Genomic DNA, 19,123 nt, shown 5'->3' on the forward strand with positions numbered 1-19,123 from the left:
ACTGCACGTGCATTTCATACGCGCTTCTTTATGTTCTGAGCAGGGTTTCAATATATCTAAGAAGTGTATGTGTACACACATTTATGTTGACATAAAAATGTTAATGTAAATGCAAATTCCTTTGAAATGAATAGACGGTTTCTGTACTGAAAATGTGGTCCTATAGTGTTTTCAAAGCAGGTGCAATGTACCAGTTGTGCAGTATTCTGAGACTGCAGGAGCAAAACAGCCTCACAGTGTTTGGACTTTGTTAAGCTAAATATGCAGTGCCACGTCTAAACTGTGTGCTTTTTCATCAGCATCTTTTTTTTCCCGTCTTTCACCCCAGAAGCAGCGGGGAATTCACGGGGGCAGTGGTTACAGGACAGAGCCAGTCGTGGTTACAATAAAGAACTGTCCAATGTCAGAGAGGAGATGTGAGGGAGGAACAGAGATGATTACAGGACAAGAGAAGGGAGAGTAGACATTAGGAGGAAAAGGGACTAGAGGGTGACATGATGGAGAGAAGATGCACGCAAAGAGCAGGAGAGAACAAGTCAGGCTCTTACAGATGCTTAAGCATGCTTGTAAATGAGTGTGAATATGTAATGCACATGTTGCTGGAGGTATAATCAGATTTACACTTATAAAATTGAAGATTTGGAGGGATAAACAAGAGTTCTGAAAGTTTCAACTTGATTTTGAAAGTTAAAAATAAGATCTGAAGGATTAAAAGTAAGATCTAAATGTCTTCAATAACTGTGCCGCGCCCGTAATGTTTGCCGTGTTACAGAGATTTAATTTAAGTTTGTGTGCATGCCTTTCCGGGCTCCAGCTCACTTCTTCAGAGATTAAAACATGCCCTTTGAGCCTTGCCTGCTGGTGTCTGTGATACTATTTTAACAGGGGAAAGATCTGAAACTCAGGGAGAAAAAGCCGCTCAAAACAAACCAGACTTGGCAGAGTGTAGCGGAGGGTCGATCAATTATTTGTGCTTTTCAAACCTGAATCATGGTTTAAGCTTTCAAAAACTTACTTTTAGTTTTGTTTTTTTTTTTTGTTTTTTTTACCTCAAACCAAATTTCTTCACCAATATATGAGTGCGTTTTGGAGAGAGATTTGTTGATGAACATGTATGCGCAGCGTGTGTGGCTGTCGTATTGTCCGACCCACCGAATACTGTTGTGTCTTTCATGGCTGTTGACAGGCTTTAGCGTGTGTTAGATCTCTTGTGAGTGAAGTGTTTCATGAAAGTGTATAGTGTCTCCATCTAAGCTTGTGCATGTATGTGTGCCAGATTATGGAGCTGCGGTTTCAGTACCTGAGCAGCAGAATGGAAATCTCACCCATGCACCTCTCTCCCCCAGAGGTGTACTCAGAGTGTAAGAGAACATGACATACATCATAATGTTAGCACCCACTCACTGAGGGCGATGGGGGAAAGAGAGGCAGTGGGAAATCAGTGGGAAGCAGAGGAAAAATGACATACAAGGAGATGTAAATAAATGTGACCCATGACACATGCATAACATTTTAAACATCTGCCACACCGACAGGAGCTGGGCATGATGTCATTCCCTCAGAGGGTTAATCTGTGCATGTGCCTACCTACAGTCCTCAGGGGCTGGGCTGTGAGGAGGCAGAGCATCAGGGATTTCTCAGCGTGCCAATCACAGCACAGATAAACTACAAAGATGCAGTCTGGCTCAGATACTGTACAATCCTGTCTGTTTATCCCTTTTAATGGGAGCATGAAAGACTTTTGATTTATGTGTTACTGCATCTTTGGCTCTTTCTGTTATATCTGCTGTAGTGATATAAGATTCAGCAGGGCTCAACAATAAGGATCACCCCAGGCAAGTGAAATGCCAAGCCGGGCTAGTAAATCTAACAGCTCACATCAGGCAAGTTGTAAAAAAGGATTACACACATTGTTTTTTCCGAATCTGATGATGACAGCAGCGAAGGAGTGAGCTGTCTCGTTCCCTTCTTGTCTCTGGCGACAGTTGCAGACGGACAGTACCGATCAGAAACGAGCAAGGAAATGGCAGCAGATACAGACATAGTGTACAAATTAAAGCACACGTGAGCATTTCAGTTATTCTGGAAACCACTTGGACCCCCGACTAAGAATTTTCATAGTTGACCAATAGTCATCATTTTGGGCCATTGGTCGACTAGTCGCCCGCATGTTTATGATATTAATTTAATGATTAAAAGATATATTTTGGTGGTTTGAGTTGAAGGTGTGAGAAAGAATAGTATCAGTAACATTGTTAACACTGTGCTACATTACAGAGAAATACAAACCGTACTAATGAACCTTCATTAATATAGGCCTATATTTTATCTACAAGTGCACGTCACACACTGAGCGAGCCGCCTGTTAATGACGCTGTGGGCTAATGGGCATGTAGCTACTTCCATGTTTCAGATGATACGTCATGTTTGTAGGCGACCAATGAAGATGAGTTTACATATCACCTTGGGTTCGTCTTTCACCTTCTCAAAATGATCCCACACTTTGGATTTCTTGCCCGACATGTTATTAACTAGCCTGTGGAATAACCACAGGTACCAGCCCTGGAAATCAGGGGTCATACACTTGCTGCATCTTTATCGACCTGGAAAACGCAAGGTCGGGCACTAAACGCTACTCTTTTTTGTGCCAGCTTTCATGAGCATTGCTGCACAAGAAATAATCTGACACACAAAATATTTCTTCACAGCTCAGTGAATACATGAATTTCAGAAAGACAGATTTCTTTTATTGCTGAATGAGCCGGGGTCTTTCCCCCGTGCTAACAGTCATTATGCTAAGCTAAGCTAATCATCCACTGGCTCCAGGTCCATATTCAGTCGACAGATATGAGAGTGCTATCAAACTGCTCATCTAACTCTTGGCAAAAAAAATCTTCAGTAATCCCCACACTATATTGTTATATTTAATATTCTGTTACATTTAAAATGAGGATCTGCTTTGCACAATCAGCACTCAACCATTTGCCATTGCATATACACATAGTGTTCAGAGCATCCCTTTAGTTTATGTAGACACCGCCAGAAATGAAATGTTACTCATTAACTTTCCCCGTTTACATGATAGCCGAGGCCTCAAGCTCGATTTAACTTGTAGGCAATCACAAAAATCACAAAGATATTCATCACGCTGTACTGCTGTAACACGCGTCTCTTTTTTGTCCCAGTGTGCAGCACTTTCTGAATATCTACAAACAGCCCATCCAGTGAGTTTCTAAAGAGCTCATTGTTGTTGCTCAGAGCCTGACATGAGGCTCACTCACTGTAACAGAAGCTGTAGAGTCACATTTGTTCCATTGTTGAATAATGGTGTGCCTTTTTATTGCATTCTCCTCACCCACTCTCACACCATGCATCCCTCCCTGTTTAGTGAATTTCATTCTCAGTGTGTATGCTTTCCTGGGCAGCAGGCCTCCAGAATGACTGAAGCAACGACAACATTGTGTACAAGGAAAAGGGGAGCTCAGGTTTCACAGCACAGTGTTGCAGAATAAAGAATAAAAAAGTGTGAGGCAGAAACACAGCCTTCCGTCGACAGCCGTCTTTGAGATTCCAGGCCAGTGTTTTAGTGTTGTTTCTCTACACTTCACACAGTACAATTTATTTTATTTTTTTTACAGGTTGAATTTTCTTTTTATTAGTTGGTTGGCTCTGTGTTGCTATATGCAGCAGTTGACGAATCTGTTTAGCATTTTTATGATGAAGACTGAGAGAATACAGAGAGGCTGGGACTATCCAAATCCCTAAAGCTTCTTGTGTGGGGAAGCCCAGCCGATCCCCCATCTTCTCCCTGGTCCAAAGATCTGAGCTGTGATTCCCTCTGGCAGGATTTTATAGGCACACTGAAAGCTCTATTACACCAAAGCCTTTCCCCGACAAGCCAAATGACATGATAACAGATGACATTCTGCACTATAAACTTGTACAGAGATTTCTCTTTCCGCTCGTGCCCTTTTCCTAACCAGAAAAGGTGCCTTTGAATCTGTTGTGTGCTGCTCTTTTTCTTTCTCTCATATCTGTAGCTCTCATGTGAAGTTGTATCTTGATGACATTTAAATGATGCAAATAAAACGAGGAATATTTTATTATGCATTACATTCATTCGGAGAAAGTCAGCTGATTACATTCAGAGTGTTTCTCATTAACAAATACGTTACTATGAATTCACAGCTGGGAACTCTTTACTGTAATGGCTCACCCCTCCCTCTATGTGTGTTTCTGTCCACAGGCATGGCTCCAGAGGTATGGCTACCTCCCCCCTGCAGACCCCAGAATGTCAGTGTTGCGTTCTGCTCGAGTCATGCAGTCCGCTATCGCTGCCATGCAGCGTCGCTACGGCCTCAATGTTACAGGGTCTCTGGATAGCAACACTATAGCGTGAGTCACACTCCTTTAAATACATTTTAACATTATGGGACTTTGAGTTCTTACGTCTGTACATGATGAGTTTCTTTCAAAGACAAGGAAACATGGGTGGGAGTTATTAAAATTTGAACAGAAGGGAAGACATAGTTATTCTGTGACTCTGTCTTAATGCACATGTAGCCTATTTTTGCACAAAGAAGAAGCAATGTTTAATTTAGTAGTGTAAATGTTCATGTCTGGTATTAGCTTGTTGTGTGCATGTTACTAAATGGCTGATTGCTGATAAAATGTCTGATTAGAGCTGCACAAAACATTCTTTCATGATAAAGGTGATGTCAGTTGACCCTTTGCTAAGTCCCACCCCGCCAGTCTCAGACCAGGGTCCAACAACATTGACTCTAATGCAGAAAATCTTCATTTTCAGGCTGGTTTTGTGGATTTGGAGCTAAATGTTGTGCCTGGGGCACGTCGTGTATTAATGATACTCGTTACCTGGAGAGGTTGGAAAAAATATACGTTTCTTCCCTGTTCCAAAACCAAAACCAAACCGTGAAAAGTGTAGGGTTAGCTAGCTAGCTACTGAAGATATAGCCTACTGAATGTATACACATGCTGCTTTTGCTTTTAAATGATTATAACAGTGAAACAGCGACCGACCCTGCTGTACAGGAACCAGTGAAGGGAAGCAGGGAAACTTTGCTGATATTGAACCAGCTGTGTGTCATCACACTGGCGGCGGAGGTCCAGGTGCTGGCAGCAGCACGGGAGCAAAGCCAAACACCGTTCATCTGCACACACTGTGATGCCACACAGCTGGTTCAATATCAGCAAAGTTTGCCTTTATATTCATTGTCTTGTGTGGCGATCAGCAGTGATGTGGTGGTTCACTTTTACACTGTGATCTGTAGCCTATAGTTCGGCTTTAGCTTCTAACTATCTTCGTCTTTTTAACCTGTTGTTGCTGCTGAGTCAGTTTGACATCCTGGATATATCCTTCAAACACAGACTGTAGACCCCTCTGTTTAATTTCTCCAAACATATAATATTTCTTCAGGGAGTGCATTTAGTTAGGCTAGTTAGGGGGCTCCATGCTTACTCTGACAGTTTGTCAGACCATCACAAAGGGGTGGGGCTTAGCGACATTTGTGCACATTGCGACAGTCTACAAGATCTCTCTGTTGGCCCTGTTTTTGTCTGATGCACACCTTGCTGTTAACTCTTCGGCTAATTAGGAAGAACCCTTGCTGTTTGGCAGGGTCCAACGATAGAGACTGCACAATGGCTCAGGGTCGTAAAAAGCAGCCTGATTGGGCCAGTGCTCAAACAAGTGAAAGAGCAAGTGACAGTCTGCTCTACTCTTTTAGACTTCACTCTGTCTTCATATGTCTTAGCGTGGGTCAAGCGCGCTGCACAAAGACAGACACACGAAGACTTGTTTACTTCATAGATGAAATGGCGGTCAATCCTAAAACAACACACAACAAACAACACGCTAGGTTAAGAAGGATGACTTGTGTTACATTACTTGTGCTGCGTCGGGGAGTGTGGTATCGTAATATTCAAAGTTATCCCATATTTTCCTCATGTCAAACAACCTGAGGTCAGATGAATTATTGAAACACCAGCACAGCCTAAAGGGAGACATACTTCTCAGATATTATTCCTAATATGTTGGTGTTGATTTTCATGTACTAATAAACACTACAAGCTGAAATTTAGATTTCACTCAGGCATAAATAGATATTTTACAACAGCCAGGAGGTAAAACATGCAGTAACCTCAAATCTAGGCTACTGTCATTGACTGTTTTTGAATGTTAGGACTTATTTGGTGTAGACATCTTTGAAATAGGGGACAAGTGGTGGATGAGTCTCTCATTTATCCCATTTTGCATTCTGAAGGCACCCAGAGTCGTTTTGCCAGACACTGAGTAACCCTAACATGGATTAAGTGGGGCGTTTTAATTTGATCAAAGGGGCCTTTTACACAGAGTACACCTCTGTTGTCAGATCAAAGGCTGCAAAATGCCAAAGTATTAATACTCAGCGGAAGACAGGGGAGAGCGGGGACAGCATTCAGTTGCTCCTCGTACGATGAGTCAAACCTGAACGCTGCACAAAAGGATGGTGACGGTTTAGAGGAAGAACTCACTTATCCGTAACTACAGTGACAAGAGGAGTGTTTCTGATGTTGCCTTTTGTGCATACAGGGTAAATGAGGCTTACATAAGAGGTATTATCAAATCATGCTTTGCAGTGGGATCAAAGTGATATTAGTTATGTGAGAATATTAGGAATAAATCGTATCTAATATATATGTTTGTGTTTTAAAACCCCAGTTTTAACCCCTGGGCCCGAACCAGTATCCTTTTACCTGCATATCACTAAAACCAGTGTTCACTGACATTTGTCCCCACCAACACTGAAATGCCATCCGTGCTACAAATAGCAGTGAGCTCAAATTGGCCACTGAACTGTAACGTGGCAATGTGGTGGCCAGCGGTGTGAATGCAGACTAACAGCTGTCCAACCTCTGGGCTGAAACTGAGAGAAATGTGATAAGCTAACAGCATGCCTGTGCCTGTCTCTCTCTCTTCCTCCTCTGCTGCTCTCTGTGGAAGCAGCGATAACACGATAAGGTGAGGCGTCTTTAGTGTGTAATTCATAAGGGAATGTGTACTTTGGTACACAAATTGCATGTGCTGTGTTTAGATTCTGAAATAGCTTCATGTGTTCATGTATTATCATGTATGTGTTTCCTGTGTGTGTCATCCATCTCCTGCAGAATCTCTGTGCTGTTAGAATTGCTTCTTCATACAAATGCACAGAGAGCTTGATATGAATCATTGCAGACTCATCAGTAACGTCTGCTTCTGTTCCTAAATGTAAAGAGCTACATTGAATTGAACATCTGAATTGGTTCTTTTCATTGTTCATCACTTCATAAGAAACATGCACCCACAGCAGTATGACCGATGTATCCTCAGTGCTGATCGGTGGCCTCCTCTCGTCTGTCCTGTAGGTGGATGAAGAAGCCCAGATGTGGAGTTCCTGACCAGATAGGAGGTGCATCCAGATTCAGTGTCAGGAAACGGCGGTACGCCCTCACAGGACAGAAGTGGCAACACAAACATATCACATACAGGTGGGTGGTTTTGAATTTGTCAAGATTATGTTGGCCAGGTTTGTTATCTTGGTAGAAGGGCTAGTGATGCGCCGATGTGGATTAACTGTAACATCACAATGGTAAGCAGTTATTAATAAGTTTAACAACAGAGTTGAGCCTTTTAGTGTGTTGGAAGTTAGCCGCTGCTGCTAATTAGCTCAGGCTAACACTCTGGAGGCAGTCCTTCAGCGCTGTGTCTAACCTGTTCAACGGTCGTAGATCAGACCCTTGGCGCAATCCTGTTGTCTTCCTCTGGATCTGTGAAAGACGTCCATACCGTGACATGTTTTGCCCTCCTGACAGCGACTGCAGTTGTTGTTCTTCTCTGTGTTTAGTGGCGGCTCGCAAGCAAAGTTTAAAAGTACATGTGTCGCCAGCAGTCTGGCTTTGTATTATTGGCACAATTTATCGGCTATGATTTTAATTATCGGAATAATGCATAATTATAAAAACGTCCCATTATCGGCCCAATATATATCATGCATCCCCATTAAGGGCAGTGTCATTACAGCATTTTCTAATGATCCAGTTTCCCTCCAATACCCATAACCACCCCGACATGCACAGAAAATCCCAGCCACACACACTGACTCCACATCAGTGATGCTTTTGTCCAGTTGTGAAGATGTTCGGTCAACAAGATTAACCCAGTACGTGCCTACAGCCACAGAGACATAACCTACATCTGCACGCACAAAGGCATGTGCACACAAACAGCGCTTTACGACGTAACCAGTGTCATTGACCTTTTCATGAAAACACATCCATTTGAGAGAGACATAAAAAGAAACATGCTGCTATCATTTTTCCCATACAGTTCTTGCTCTTTTTTTTATCCTCCGCTACAGCCTTTTTTTAAAAAAACAAAAAACAAAAAAAAAAACAGTCTTCCTCTTCCCTTGATGTGGCAGCGTATATGAAACTGTCAGATTTCGGTGGGACTTTTGCCTGTACAGGTCCCTATCTTTCATCTTGTGGATCAAAGGAGCAATTACTGAACACAGTATTTATATAATGGATAAAAAGCTAAAAACCAAAGTTCAACGTCGCTGTAAGCTGAACTACAATCATTAAACACAGCACAGAGCATGTTCTCCAAAGCTCGGCCAGCTTTACCTTCCGAACATGTCGCACAAATGGGAAAAAAATGTCAGCGCAAGAGTCATACATGCACCAGAGATCTCATCTCCAATTTTATAATTCACAAGCACATTTTCTGGCTTTCAGCTACATGAGTAATAATGTATAGGGTTCTGTTATATAATATTTCCCCTTTGATTTAGTGAGGTCAGTAGCCCAGTTTGTGTAATATTTCATATGTACTTTCCCATCCCTTGCCCCCAGCCCTGTGTTTCATGGGATAATCCTCAAGAAGTGGGCTTGTTTTTATTTTTGCTCTGCCCTGAGGATAAATGTATAAGCAGTATTACATGCTGAACATAATCTAGTGGATCAGCGATGTACAGCCGAAGTAGAACTGTATATCACTGATGGCAACACTGTCCAGTTTCCTGCCTATTCATTTTTCCTTTTAAAAAAATTACACTGGAGCCAGTTTCACGAGTGCTTGGTTCATCTGCGACAGCACGGATTTGGAAAGAGAAAATGAGCAGGCTTGATGAAGAGTGGAGGAGTGGATAGGTGGAATTGAGGAGTGGAGGGAGGGTGTTGGAGGAGAGGCAGCTGCAGAGAGAAAGAGATGAGTTGAGAGGAGAGGAGGAAACCCCAGTGGAAAGCAGAGGGTGCTCTCTGACAGATTAGGGTTATGTAATAGGATGGGAGCATTCAAAGTGTGTGTGCTTGTGTGTATGCATATATATGTGTGTGTGTTGTACGTGGATGTGTGCCTGGCCCCCAGTCTTTAGTCAGATGTGCCTGCAGCTGCTCCTTTTAACTCAAATTGGTGCAGTGGAGGTAGTTAGACGTTTTATATCAGATAAAGACATCCATAACCGGGAATCCTGAACTGCTCTATCTGTTTGATTTCCACTTTGAATCATCTTCACTTTGACATATTAGTATCAAAGTGTTCAAAATACAAGGTTATACATAGGTTGTTGCAGTAACGAAGTAAAGCTGCTGTGTTGTCTTCACAACAAACTGAGCAGTCAGGCGATCACCTTTAGTTGCTCTACATTTGCTTACACTGTTGCACACATAGTTAGCACTTGTTAAGCTAACTTACTGTAAAAGTATTATTTGATTTGTTGCGGTGTCCAATAGACATCACAACAAATAAGGCAAAATTAAGTTAGTTGATTATTAGTCATCAGTCTGTTTTTTTCCACCATTTTAGCTCAATTTTAGTGACCCTTGTGCTCATCGTACTCCTGTTGTTGCTCTATTAGGCACTGTTTTTTTCTTCTCCTCCTTGAAAACACTTGTGTATTGTATATTTGAATATTTCTGCCAGGTATTTAATACCATATTGTTCTAAAACTGGGCCCAGACAGAGACCCTGACCTGGGGAACCCACTGGATGTCTGGTTGTTACTGGTTGTGAATGTTAAAATTGCAGTTACTGTGCTTAGTGTTACTGTAATATGGGATACTGTAATATGGGATTAAAAAAAAGTTTAATTGAATTTTATTTTTTTTTTTTTTTTTATTTTTTCAATTTTTAGACTTTGTGCTGTGAACCTTTTGTCATTCCTTGGAAATTTTGCATATTTCCACACAAACTACCACATCAACAACTGCACTGCACTTTCATTTTAATTCAGATCTATTTGGACTGTGGGAGGAAGTCAGAGAAAACCCACACTGACACAGGGAGAACATGCAAACTCCACACAGAAGGGCATCCCCACTTTGGGGTTTGAACCAGGAACACTGTTGCAACAATGTATCGTATCACATTACATCGTAGAGTATCTAATAGTATCACATCGTATCACATCGTATAGTATCACATCGTATCGCATCATATTGTATCACATCATATCACATCGTATCGCATTACATCGCATTGTATCACATTGTATCGTATCACATCGTATTGCATTACATCGCATCGTATCACATCGTATCATATCGCATTACATCGTATCGTATCACATCACATTACATCGTATCGTATTGTATCGTATCTTAACCACTGCATCACCATGCCGCCTTACATCACCACCGTGCCACCATTTTACTTATGGCTATAATATTACATATTATAATATTTAAAATTTTTCTTCTTTTCTAGATTTGTATTTCTCATTAAATTTGATTAGATTTGTGTCCTTTAGGTTGATGTTAGGATAAGGTAGAGTAAGAGATAATACAATATTTCCATATTTCCATGTTTCCATTTCATTGAATCTGTCAGTTTTCTCCTGGTGGCTTTAGGTAGACCTGTAAAACTGCAGTGTTGTGGGTTTGAGTCCAGCTTGAGGTCTTCGTCTTCCTCATTCTGTAAACTGTAAGCTGAAACATCTAAAAATAATTGCATAAAAAAAAAGAAAAACAACTCTGGCATTTGGAAAGTATAACAAATGCATGGCCGCCCCAGGTGTGTGCTAGTTTCCATGTAGCCACATACAGTACTTGCTGTGGGGAGGCACTAATTAGCTTTGGCATCCCCACAGTTCTCTCTGCATGCAGGTACTATTATAGCACATGAGTTGCATCCGGCATCATTATCACCTCACAACATGAAGTTTAATATTTTATATGTCCTCAGAGCAGGTTGGGATTCTTTCATTTGTGGTTTTATAGCTTCTCCCTGCGTGTGTTTCTCTCTTGCCCTAAAATAGGATACGCATACAGTGAGGTAGGTAATAGAATCAAATGAAGTCTGTGTATTCCTCAAGAGGCCACACTTGCTGCTAAGGCCTTTCATTGTAACCCCAGTATGAGCAAGACAAGGACACGTATTCACGGAGAACCCTTGAGGTGCTACAACATTTTCTTTTTCATTTTAATCTCAGAGAAAACATTTGTGCCTCTGCACACTCTCTCTGGGTCAGCCGATATTGATTTGATAGCAGGATTGTCTTGTACGTTACAAATCTCTCTCTGCTCTGCATAAACACTTCAAAAGACAAAAGGGCCATTTTGTATTGCCTCCGTAAGTGGCCCCAATCAGACAGAGGCTGTTTGCTTACTCAACAGCCAACCATCACACTAACACCACTTCAATTTGATGTTCAAGATTGTTTCTGTAATTCAAGCGTGCCGGCAAATCTCGAGATGCAAGCGTTTATTGCTCACACTTGTTTTAGGACGGTCGAGGACACACAGATTGATATCATTCACCAGAAATATCATGGCAAGCAACAAGAGATCAGAGCAGGACTGTTGCTGCTTTTAGCGTGTTGTGTTGACGGATTAGACTAAATTGAGAAAGACCAAAACTAAAGACGTTTCCTAGATATTTTTGTTCCATTTGTTAGTACACAATATCATCTCACTAAGTTTTTACTTTTATTTCAGTTAACTAAAATGTTTTTCTGACCTAGTTTTTGTTCTTAGTTTAGTGTTAGTTACTAACTACTGTATAATAACATTGGTTCACACTCCTCTCATTAGTGTTGTTTCAGACGAAGCAAGCAGATTTGTTTTACATTACCTGGTTGTACCAAACGGCAGATAGACGAAGTCTGAGACTAGTTGGTGAACATAGTTTAGTTTAACATTCCATGCTTTAGGAACCAGATATGCCCCTCAAGAACTGGTGGAGACCAAAACCAGAGCTTAAAGAAGAGTGGACCTTCACCAGATGGACACACATACGACTCCAAATGCTGATGTTGCTCTGTGTCCTCACAATACTTAATTTAACTCAGGGTGCTTTCAGACCTAGAGTTGTCTTGCTTTGGTCTGAATCAGGGACTAATTTCGTTCCAAAGTTGTATAATTGCCTAGAGTTGGTTCGTGTTCTCACGGCAGCCTTTACAAGCGGACCAGATCAAATGCCTTGCGCGAGAAAGCTGCTCTTGATTGGTCAGAATTTCCATGTGGGAAAAATCCAGGAAGTAAAGCAAACGTTGAAGAAGAGTACACTTGCAAGATAAATGTGACACTTTCTAATGTCACAATGGAGGGACAACTACGCAGGTTGATTTTAGCGCTGCTCATCGTGGACTATATTGCTGTCACTGTTCATTTTAGTCAAACCATACAGTTTGAAAACGAGGTGCAGCTCCAACTAGAAAACAATGTTTTGATGCATTGGATGTGCTGAATGTGCATATTAAGGCAGTACCGGAGGAGGTGCACATTAATAATCCTCCAGGACTGTAACATGCTCATGTTTAACCCAAATAATGTGTCATGTGACTGCAGTTGGTTCAGATCCAGGTCCGCACACGTTCTCACCACAAATGAACCGTACCAGAGTTCATTTGTAATCGGACAGAGACAACCTCTTCAAGAAGGTCTCGGTCTGGTTGTTTTGGTGCACACCCGAGCGTGATCGCTGTGTTCACACCTGCCCAAATGAATTGCACTTAGGGGGCAAATGAACTTGAGTTTGATTGATCTGAACCAAACAGAGCAGGTGTGAGAGCAAAAAAATATTGTTGGTTCAACTTTAGGCCGATTGATATTTGAGTCACTATAAATCATGTCAGAACATCAAGTTGGGTCATCAGCTGACCCAAAGAAAGACCAGTTTAATTATTTCCTTTTATCTTTGCAGATGTATCTGCAGTGCTGCTATTAACTATTAAATCTGCTCACTCAATCATCTCTGACACCAAAAGCTTTGCTTCCTCTTTCAACAAATTAATTTCTGATGGTTTGTTTTTGTAGACTTGTCTTTCAGTATAATTACGTAAATCCCATTTCCTCATGATACCTGAGTGTGTGTCTGTCAAAACAGAAAATCATTAGCTGAAAGTTAAAGTTTTGCCAAATCTTGTGAGAGTGTAATTAAAGCATCTTTGCTAAAGTGGTCGTCGGCTGACAGCAAGTCCTTCTTGAAAGAGCAGAGAGAGCGATGGCAGCAGATTGTGGTTCGCTTTAAACAATTAGACCATTTTAAATGAACATTGCCAGTTATTCAGTGGCACTCTATTTATATTTCATACCCAGCCTTTATGCTTCCCTTTTCACTGAGTTTGATTCAATAATTAATCTGAGCTTACATGCAATATTAATACGCAGTATATAAATGTGCCTTGCAGCAGTCTACCCACCATGCAGAAGAAGATGAGCAATAGTCAAAGACAAAAGACGTTCTGATAATATTTATTCCTATTATGGGAAATGACAGCCTGACAGCCAAACAGAGACGCTGTGAAGAACTAAATTGAAGATGGGAACAAAGGAAAGGAGGTGTCAGGGAAAGCACAGAGGAAACCGGCTGGATGGGAGGAGAAAAAGGGAATTCTTGAAACTACTTGAAACACCTGAGCAAGAAGACTTGTGAAAGAGAACAGAAAAAGAAATTGGCACAGTGCTGCTACGCTGCACACTTAATTCACACTCTGCACTTATCAACAGAACATCAACCAACCAGCTTTACGCCCAACACAGACAATGTGCTAAAGGCATAAGAAGACACAGAGTATCGAGTGTTTACAAGGGTCTAAGATGGTCGATGTAAACTATACCTATCCGTCTATCCTGAGAGAGAAACCAAATTTTAATAGAGCGTGACACTGAGATATTTTCGGAGCAAATAAAGTGAAGTGAGGTTTTCCTGATTGCCCAAACCAGACTGAGGCTCTCAGCAGGCAGTGGGCTGTTGATAATCCTTAATTAGAAAATAAATTCCAGTGGCAGGAAATTGTCCCGTCCTCTCCCCACACCTGCAGCAACTCAAAGCCGGCAGGGGAGGACTCAGCTGTTTCTCTCACAAATCGCTCCATTTAGCTCTCTGCTGGCGACCACGATGAGCGTGAAATGGCAGCACGCAGGGAAAACAGTGATGGTGACGAAGATTTTATTTTTTGGCGTGGTGTGATCATGTAGATTGACATGCAGTAGTATTCTCTTTTTTCAGCCCTTGAGTTTTAACAAGTTAAACTAAACTGACTGTATTGTTTCTATCCTACCATATGTCATGCTTCAGAGGAGGTGCAAGCTATTTACTTTGCCTGATTAGATTCTAATCTTTCATTTTTTCCTCTGAGTGGACATCCAGCAGAATAAGCCACTTTTCGGTGTGTTTGTTTTACCAAACGCTCGGAGAACCCAAGAGTCTTATCAGACCAATTTACAATAGATTTGCTCATCCTGACAGTTGAAGGAGAAATCCCAATTCGAGGCTTACTGGGGCATGATGATAAGAGAAAATTATCTGCTCGTGTGAAATGTTTACAAAGACTTCTAGTGTTTTCCCAGTCTAACTTTTCCTCCCCTGTATCTCGTGTCTCTGCAGCATAAAGAACGTGACACCCAAAGTGGGTGCAGAGGAGACCCATGACGCCATTCGGCGAGCGTTTGACGTCTGGCAAAACGTGACGCCGCTGCGCTTTGAGGCTGTGCCCTACAGCGAGCTGGAGAGGACCAAGAAAGACGTGGACATCACCATCATCTTCGCTTCAGGTTTCCATGGCGACAGCTCGCCATTTGATGGCGAGGGTGGCTTCCTGGCCCACGCCTACTTTCCAGGGCCGGGAATAGGAGGTGACACGCACTTTGACTCAGATGAACCATGGACACTGGGCAACCCCAACCATGACGGTAAGCTTTTATAAGTGCTCTTAGGGAATTTTATGATGGCTTTACACGAGTTGATATCAGGCACATTTCTGAAACAATAGCTGTGACCTTTGTTCCAAATTTCAACCTCAGAGGGCAAAAACTGTGGCCGAGAAAGGGTGGGGAAATATTTGTGGACCAACAAAGGAAGCTATAGAAAAAAGTACTCTCCTGGGGTCAGTGACAGGACCTGCAAGCAGTTTATTAGTTATATAAAGGGGCAGGGTTAAATTGTCGAGGCAAAGCCAACCATCACTGATGGAAAAAGAACGCTGCTTAGTCTAATGATATCTTACATTTGTGTCCACGTCAACCTGTACGTGAGTTACGAAAGGTGTTGTGCTGAAATGTCTATTTAAAGTTTCTGTAAAGTTTGGTCATGTTACGTGAGTCCATGTAGAAGTTCTGCGCCTTTTTGTCACAGACTACTCCCATTACCATGCATGAACACAAACACACACCTTCCGCCAAATTTTTGTGAACCAACCAACAGAGCAACCTGTAGAGCTGCTGGTTGCATCTACAAAGTTCTGTCAGCAAACTTTGTGTCTAAGCTCTGACCTTGTTACTCCCCAAAGAAACACAGAGCTCAGCAGCAGCAGGGGGTTTGGAATGATGAGCTTTATTCACCCCTAGGTGCAGCAGCAACAAGTGACAACATAGCTTTGAAGTGAGTGTTGTGGAAGCAGGATTGGCAGGAAACGGATGAGTCGAGCCCTGTCTACTCTCACTGACAGATTTTGATGCTCTACTAGCAGGTCTCATGTTGAATTGTGATGCCTGCTGTATATTGGTTTTGCTGCTCAGTGTGTTGCAGAATTCCAGTCTGATCTGGTGTGATTGAAGCCTGATCAGTTTGGCTTGTACTCTGAAAACATCCAAGCCTGCTCGCAGATATTTCCCCTGGTGAAATATAGCAATCATAGCACCTCTCACTCCTCTGTGACCTCGAGCTGGTGCCCTAGCGAGTGCTTGCCCTTAGAGCTTTACAGCTTGTCAGGCTGTATGTAAGCCTTTAGCTGGGTCCCTAAGTCATTCTGTCGTGTGAGTTGCATGTTGAGCGGCTGTGTTGCTGTTTAGCATTGTAGTGAAGTCCAACAGCTCTCTGCTGGTGTGTGTGTGGCAGCCAGCAGCCTGTCGACTAAGCTCCCAGGTTGACCTCTGACCTGTGTGCAGCCTTCAGTGTGGCGATGACAGGGGTTTGTAAGAGAGTAGATGGAGAAACAGATGGAGGAAATAATTGAATGAATACTGTAAAAGAGACGGAATACAAGTAAAGATAAATAGGGCGAAGAAAGTCCAAGCAAGTTTTGAAGGTTAATTGGATTCTTGGTTAAAGAACCCCTCTGCTAAAAATGTGTTTTTCTTATGTTTATGCCCTCTGAAATGTCTGACCTTGACTTTACTGACTTGTAGATGTGCCTCTCGCCCTTTTTCACAGTTTTTGTTTTACACTGTGGTTCAAAACATGTCTTTCAAGAACCGCTTGTTCAAACAACTTCACTCTCGACACTGGGCTTCTTTGGGTCCTGAGCTGCACGCCTGGGCCCCAGTCAGCTATAGATAATGTTTAGATATGAAAAATATTACTTTATGTTGCTATTCTAACTCATTGTGCCCTGAAATTATGTAGAATTTGGAAAAACACGCAACTCAATAGGGCTGCCCCCCAGTAGTCGACCAAACGTTAGTCTACAGAAAGGTCATCTGTCGGCAAGATTTCATTGGACACTTAGTTACAGGAAAAACAAAAACAAATGTGAAACTCCACTAGAAGTTGCGCTTTGTCAAAATAAATCAAAACCTATATGACTGGACCATGTGGGAATTTAATTTGAAAGGACAGACACAGGAAGTGGCCATGCTCAGCAGTCAGACAGGAGTCAGGTTACAAACCAATCACAGCCGACAGATATCTTTCCCTTCTTCTGTAAATATTCAGTCAGATAAATATGGAAAAGTTGATCGTGTTAGTGCAGGGCTACCCAGAGCTTTACATCTGTCCCATGGACAATAGGCCTACACACTTGTAAACAGCGCCTGGAAGAAGATCAGCTCTGCACTGATTCGGTGCTTGTCGTGTAGTAGTGCCCAGCGCCCAACCTCGCGTTTTCAAGGCGGTTATGGACACGGTATGTGTACGCCGCTGCACAGAGTGCTGTTTGCTTGTTTATTCAAAGTTTATTAATATAGAACGTGTCTCGTGTCCAAATTACACCAAATTCGACAATGCACATCACTGGGTCCCCAGTAATACGCCTGCCAAATGTGAAGTAGGTTGGATGAACAGTTCCTGAGATATGCGAAGAACACACATACATATATAGAGAGATTTGGTGTTTTGTAGTTAGAGACCATGTGGGAAAACCATGTTGGATGAAATATTAGTGTAACACACTTTAAAAGATGTCTGGAGGGGGACGTTAATATTCCTGACCCAACGCTTGTCGCAGCAGGCAACATGTTTCAGATTTCAGCCTTCTTCTTTGAATTCCTCATTAAATCTGAGGGACAAGCCTGCCCCGTGGTCCACCAAGACAACTCAAGGGGAGTCATGACTGTCTCTGACTCATGAGTCAAAACAGTGACAGCGATGACTGAGCGAGGGACGAGGAGACGCTCTGAAGAAATAAGGACACAAATGAGAGGAAAAAAGAGGAGTTACCAGCAGGAAGGCAGCAGAGATAACAGAGAAAGAGAGGATAAGAGAGAATGGCAGAGTATCTCTAGACAAATATTGGAGGTTCAAGAGCTCATGAGAGACAGACGGAGCGGGAAAGGCTGAGAAGTAAAGAAAACATTTGAAGAGGAAAGGGGAGAGAGGAGAGCAGAGGAGATGAGTGGGAGCTGTTGAGCACTAGGCGTCGGAAATAGAAGTGAGCAACTTGCTGTCGAAGACTGAATTTTAAGTAGGAGCGCATGGGCTTTTGTAGACTTAGATAATATGATGTGAATGGCTATATTTAAGGCTTCTGAGAATGCGTAGTTTGATCGAACTTAAAAGAATCACTCCTGCAGGTTGAATTACAAAATGAAAGTGATAACAGTCACCTCAAGTGAACTGTTTCATCGCCCATATGATCTGCCCATAGACACTCATTAAACAGTTAAACACACATATGTGCACATGTGCAGGTGAATACCATTCTGAGCACGTGCACACACACATACACACACACACACACACACACACACACACACACACACACACACACACACACACAAATCCCTGCTGTCGCGCCTCAGAGGAAGGAGAAGCAGCTGTCATTGAAGGCTATGATTCACCCCCTTCACCACTCACATACAGACACACTCTCTTTCTCTCTACCCCTCAGTGCAATATTAATACAGCCCTGCTGCGGCCCACACTTCTGTGAAAGCATCCCATAATGCATGCGGTTCTGTTACGCACTCTCCAGCTGGCTTTCTTGCCAAATATGAACATGCACTGGCTGAATCCTGACTGCCTGCCGTGGCGGGGGGTGCTCTTATTTCTGCATTTTGACTGGTGTTACACTGAGATGAATCTCTGAAGGCTCATGCAGCTTGAAGCTGCCCATGGACAGAATTTTTTATACTTGAGATATATCTTGAAAATTCACAATTCTTATACCAAAAATACAAGTATCAGGTACTGCTGGTATTGTTTTTTGGTCTTAGCATTTAAGAACCTGTAGGATAACAGTACTGTAGTATTACTAATGTCAGTACGACTAATAAACACAGTCACGTGAGAGTGTGTGCAACCAGTGTAGCATTTATCAGTGCCGTACGCCATGACACAATCTCTTGTGTTTTTCTGACATGATATCGATACTCTGGCTGCAGTGTTTGTGAGTCATGCTTTCTTTTCTCTTAGAAAAACACATTTAAACTCTGAAATGCTGTTGTAGCCTTTTGGCATTGAGAAGAGGTGGGTGTTCGTGTGCATTTT

At 42.3% G+C, this 19,123-nt stretch overlaps 1 protein-coding gene across 2 annotated transcripts in view; it reads left to right on the top strand.

Annotated features, from left to right (window-relative positions):
- The window catches only part of LOC125882205 (matrix metalloproteinase-16-like), a 95,404-nt gene that overhangs the window by 16,441 nt on the left and 59,840 nt on the right, over positions 1–19,123 (top strand). Inside the window, exons 2-5 of one of the 2 annotated variants that reach the window (XM_049565938.1) lie at positions 4,247–4,395; positions 7,007–7,021; positions 7,405–7,527; positions 14,867–15,171. In XM_049565938.1, the coding sequence (XP_049421895.1) occupies positions 4,247–4,395; positions 7,007–7,021; positions 7,405–7,527; positions 14,867–15,171 (592 nt within the window). The remainder of the gene's footprint in view (positions 1–4,246; positions 4,396–7,006; positions 7,022–7,404; positions 7,528–14,866; positions 15,172–19,123) is intronic. The other variant, XM_049565940.1, reaches the window with a different exon arrangement.

Source organism: Epinephelus fuscoguttatus, linkage group LG21, assembly GCF_011397635.1.
Source record: "Epinephelus fuscoguttatus linkage group LG21, E.fuscoguttatus.final_Chr_v1".
In the NCBI taxonomy this organism is placed as follows: domain Eukaryota; kingdom Metazoa; phylum Chordata; class Actinopteri; order Perciformes; family Serranidae; genus Epinephelus; species Epinephelus fuscoguttatus.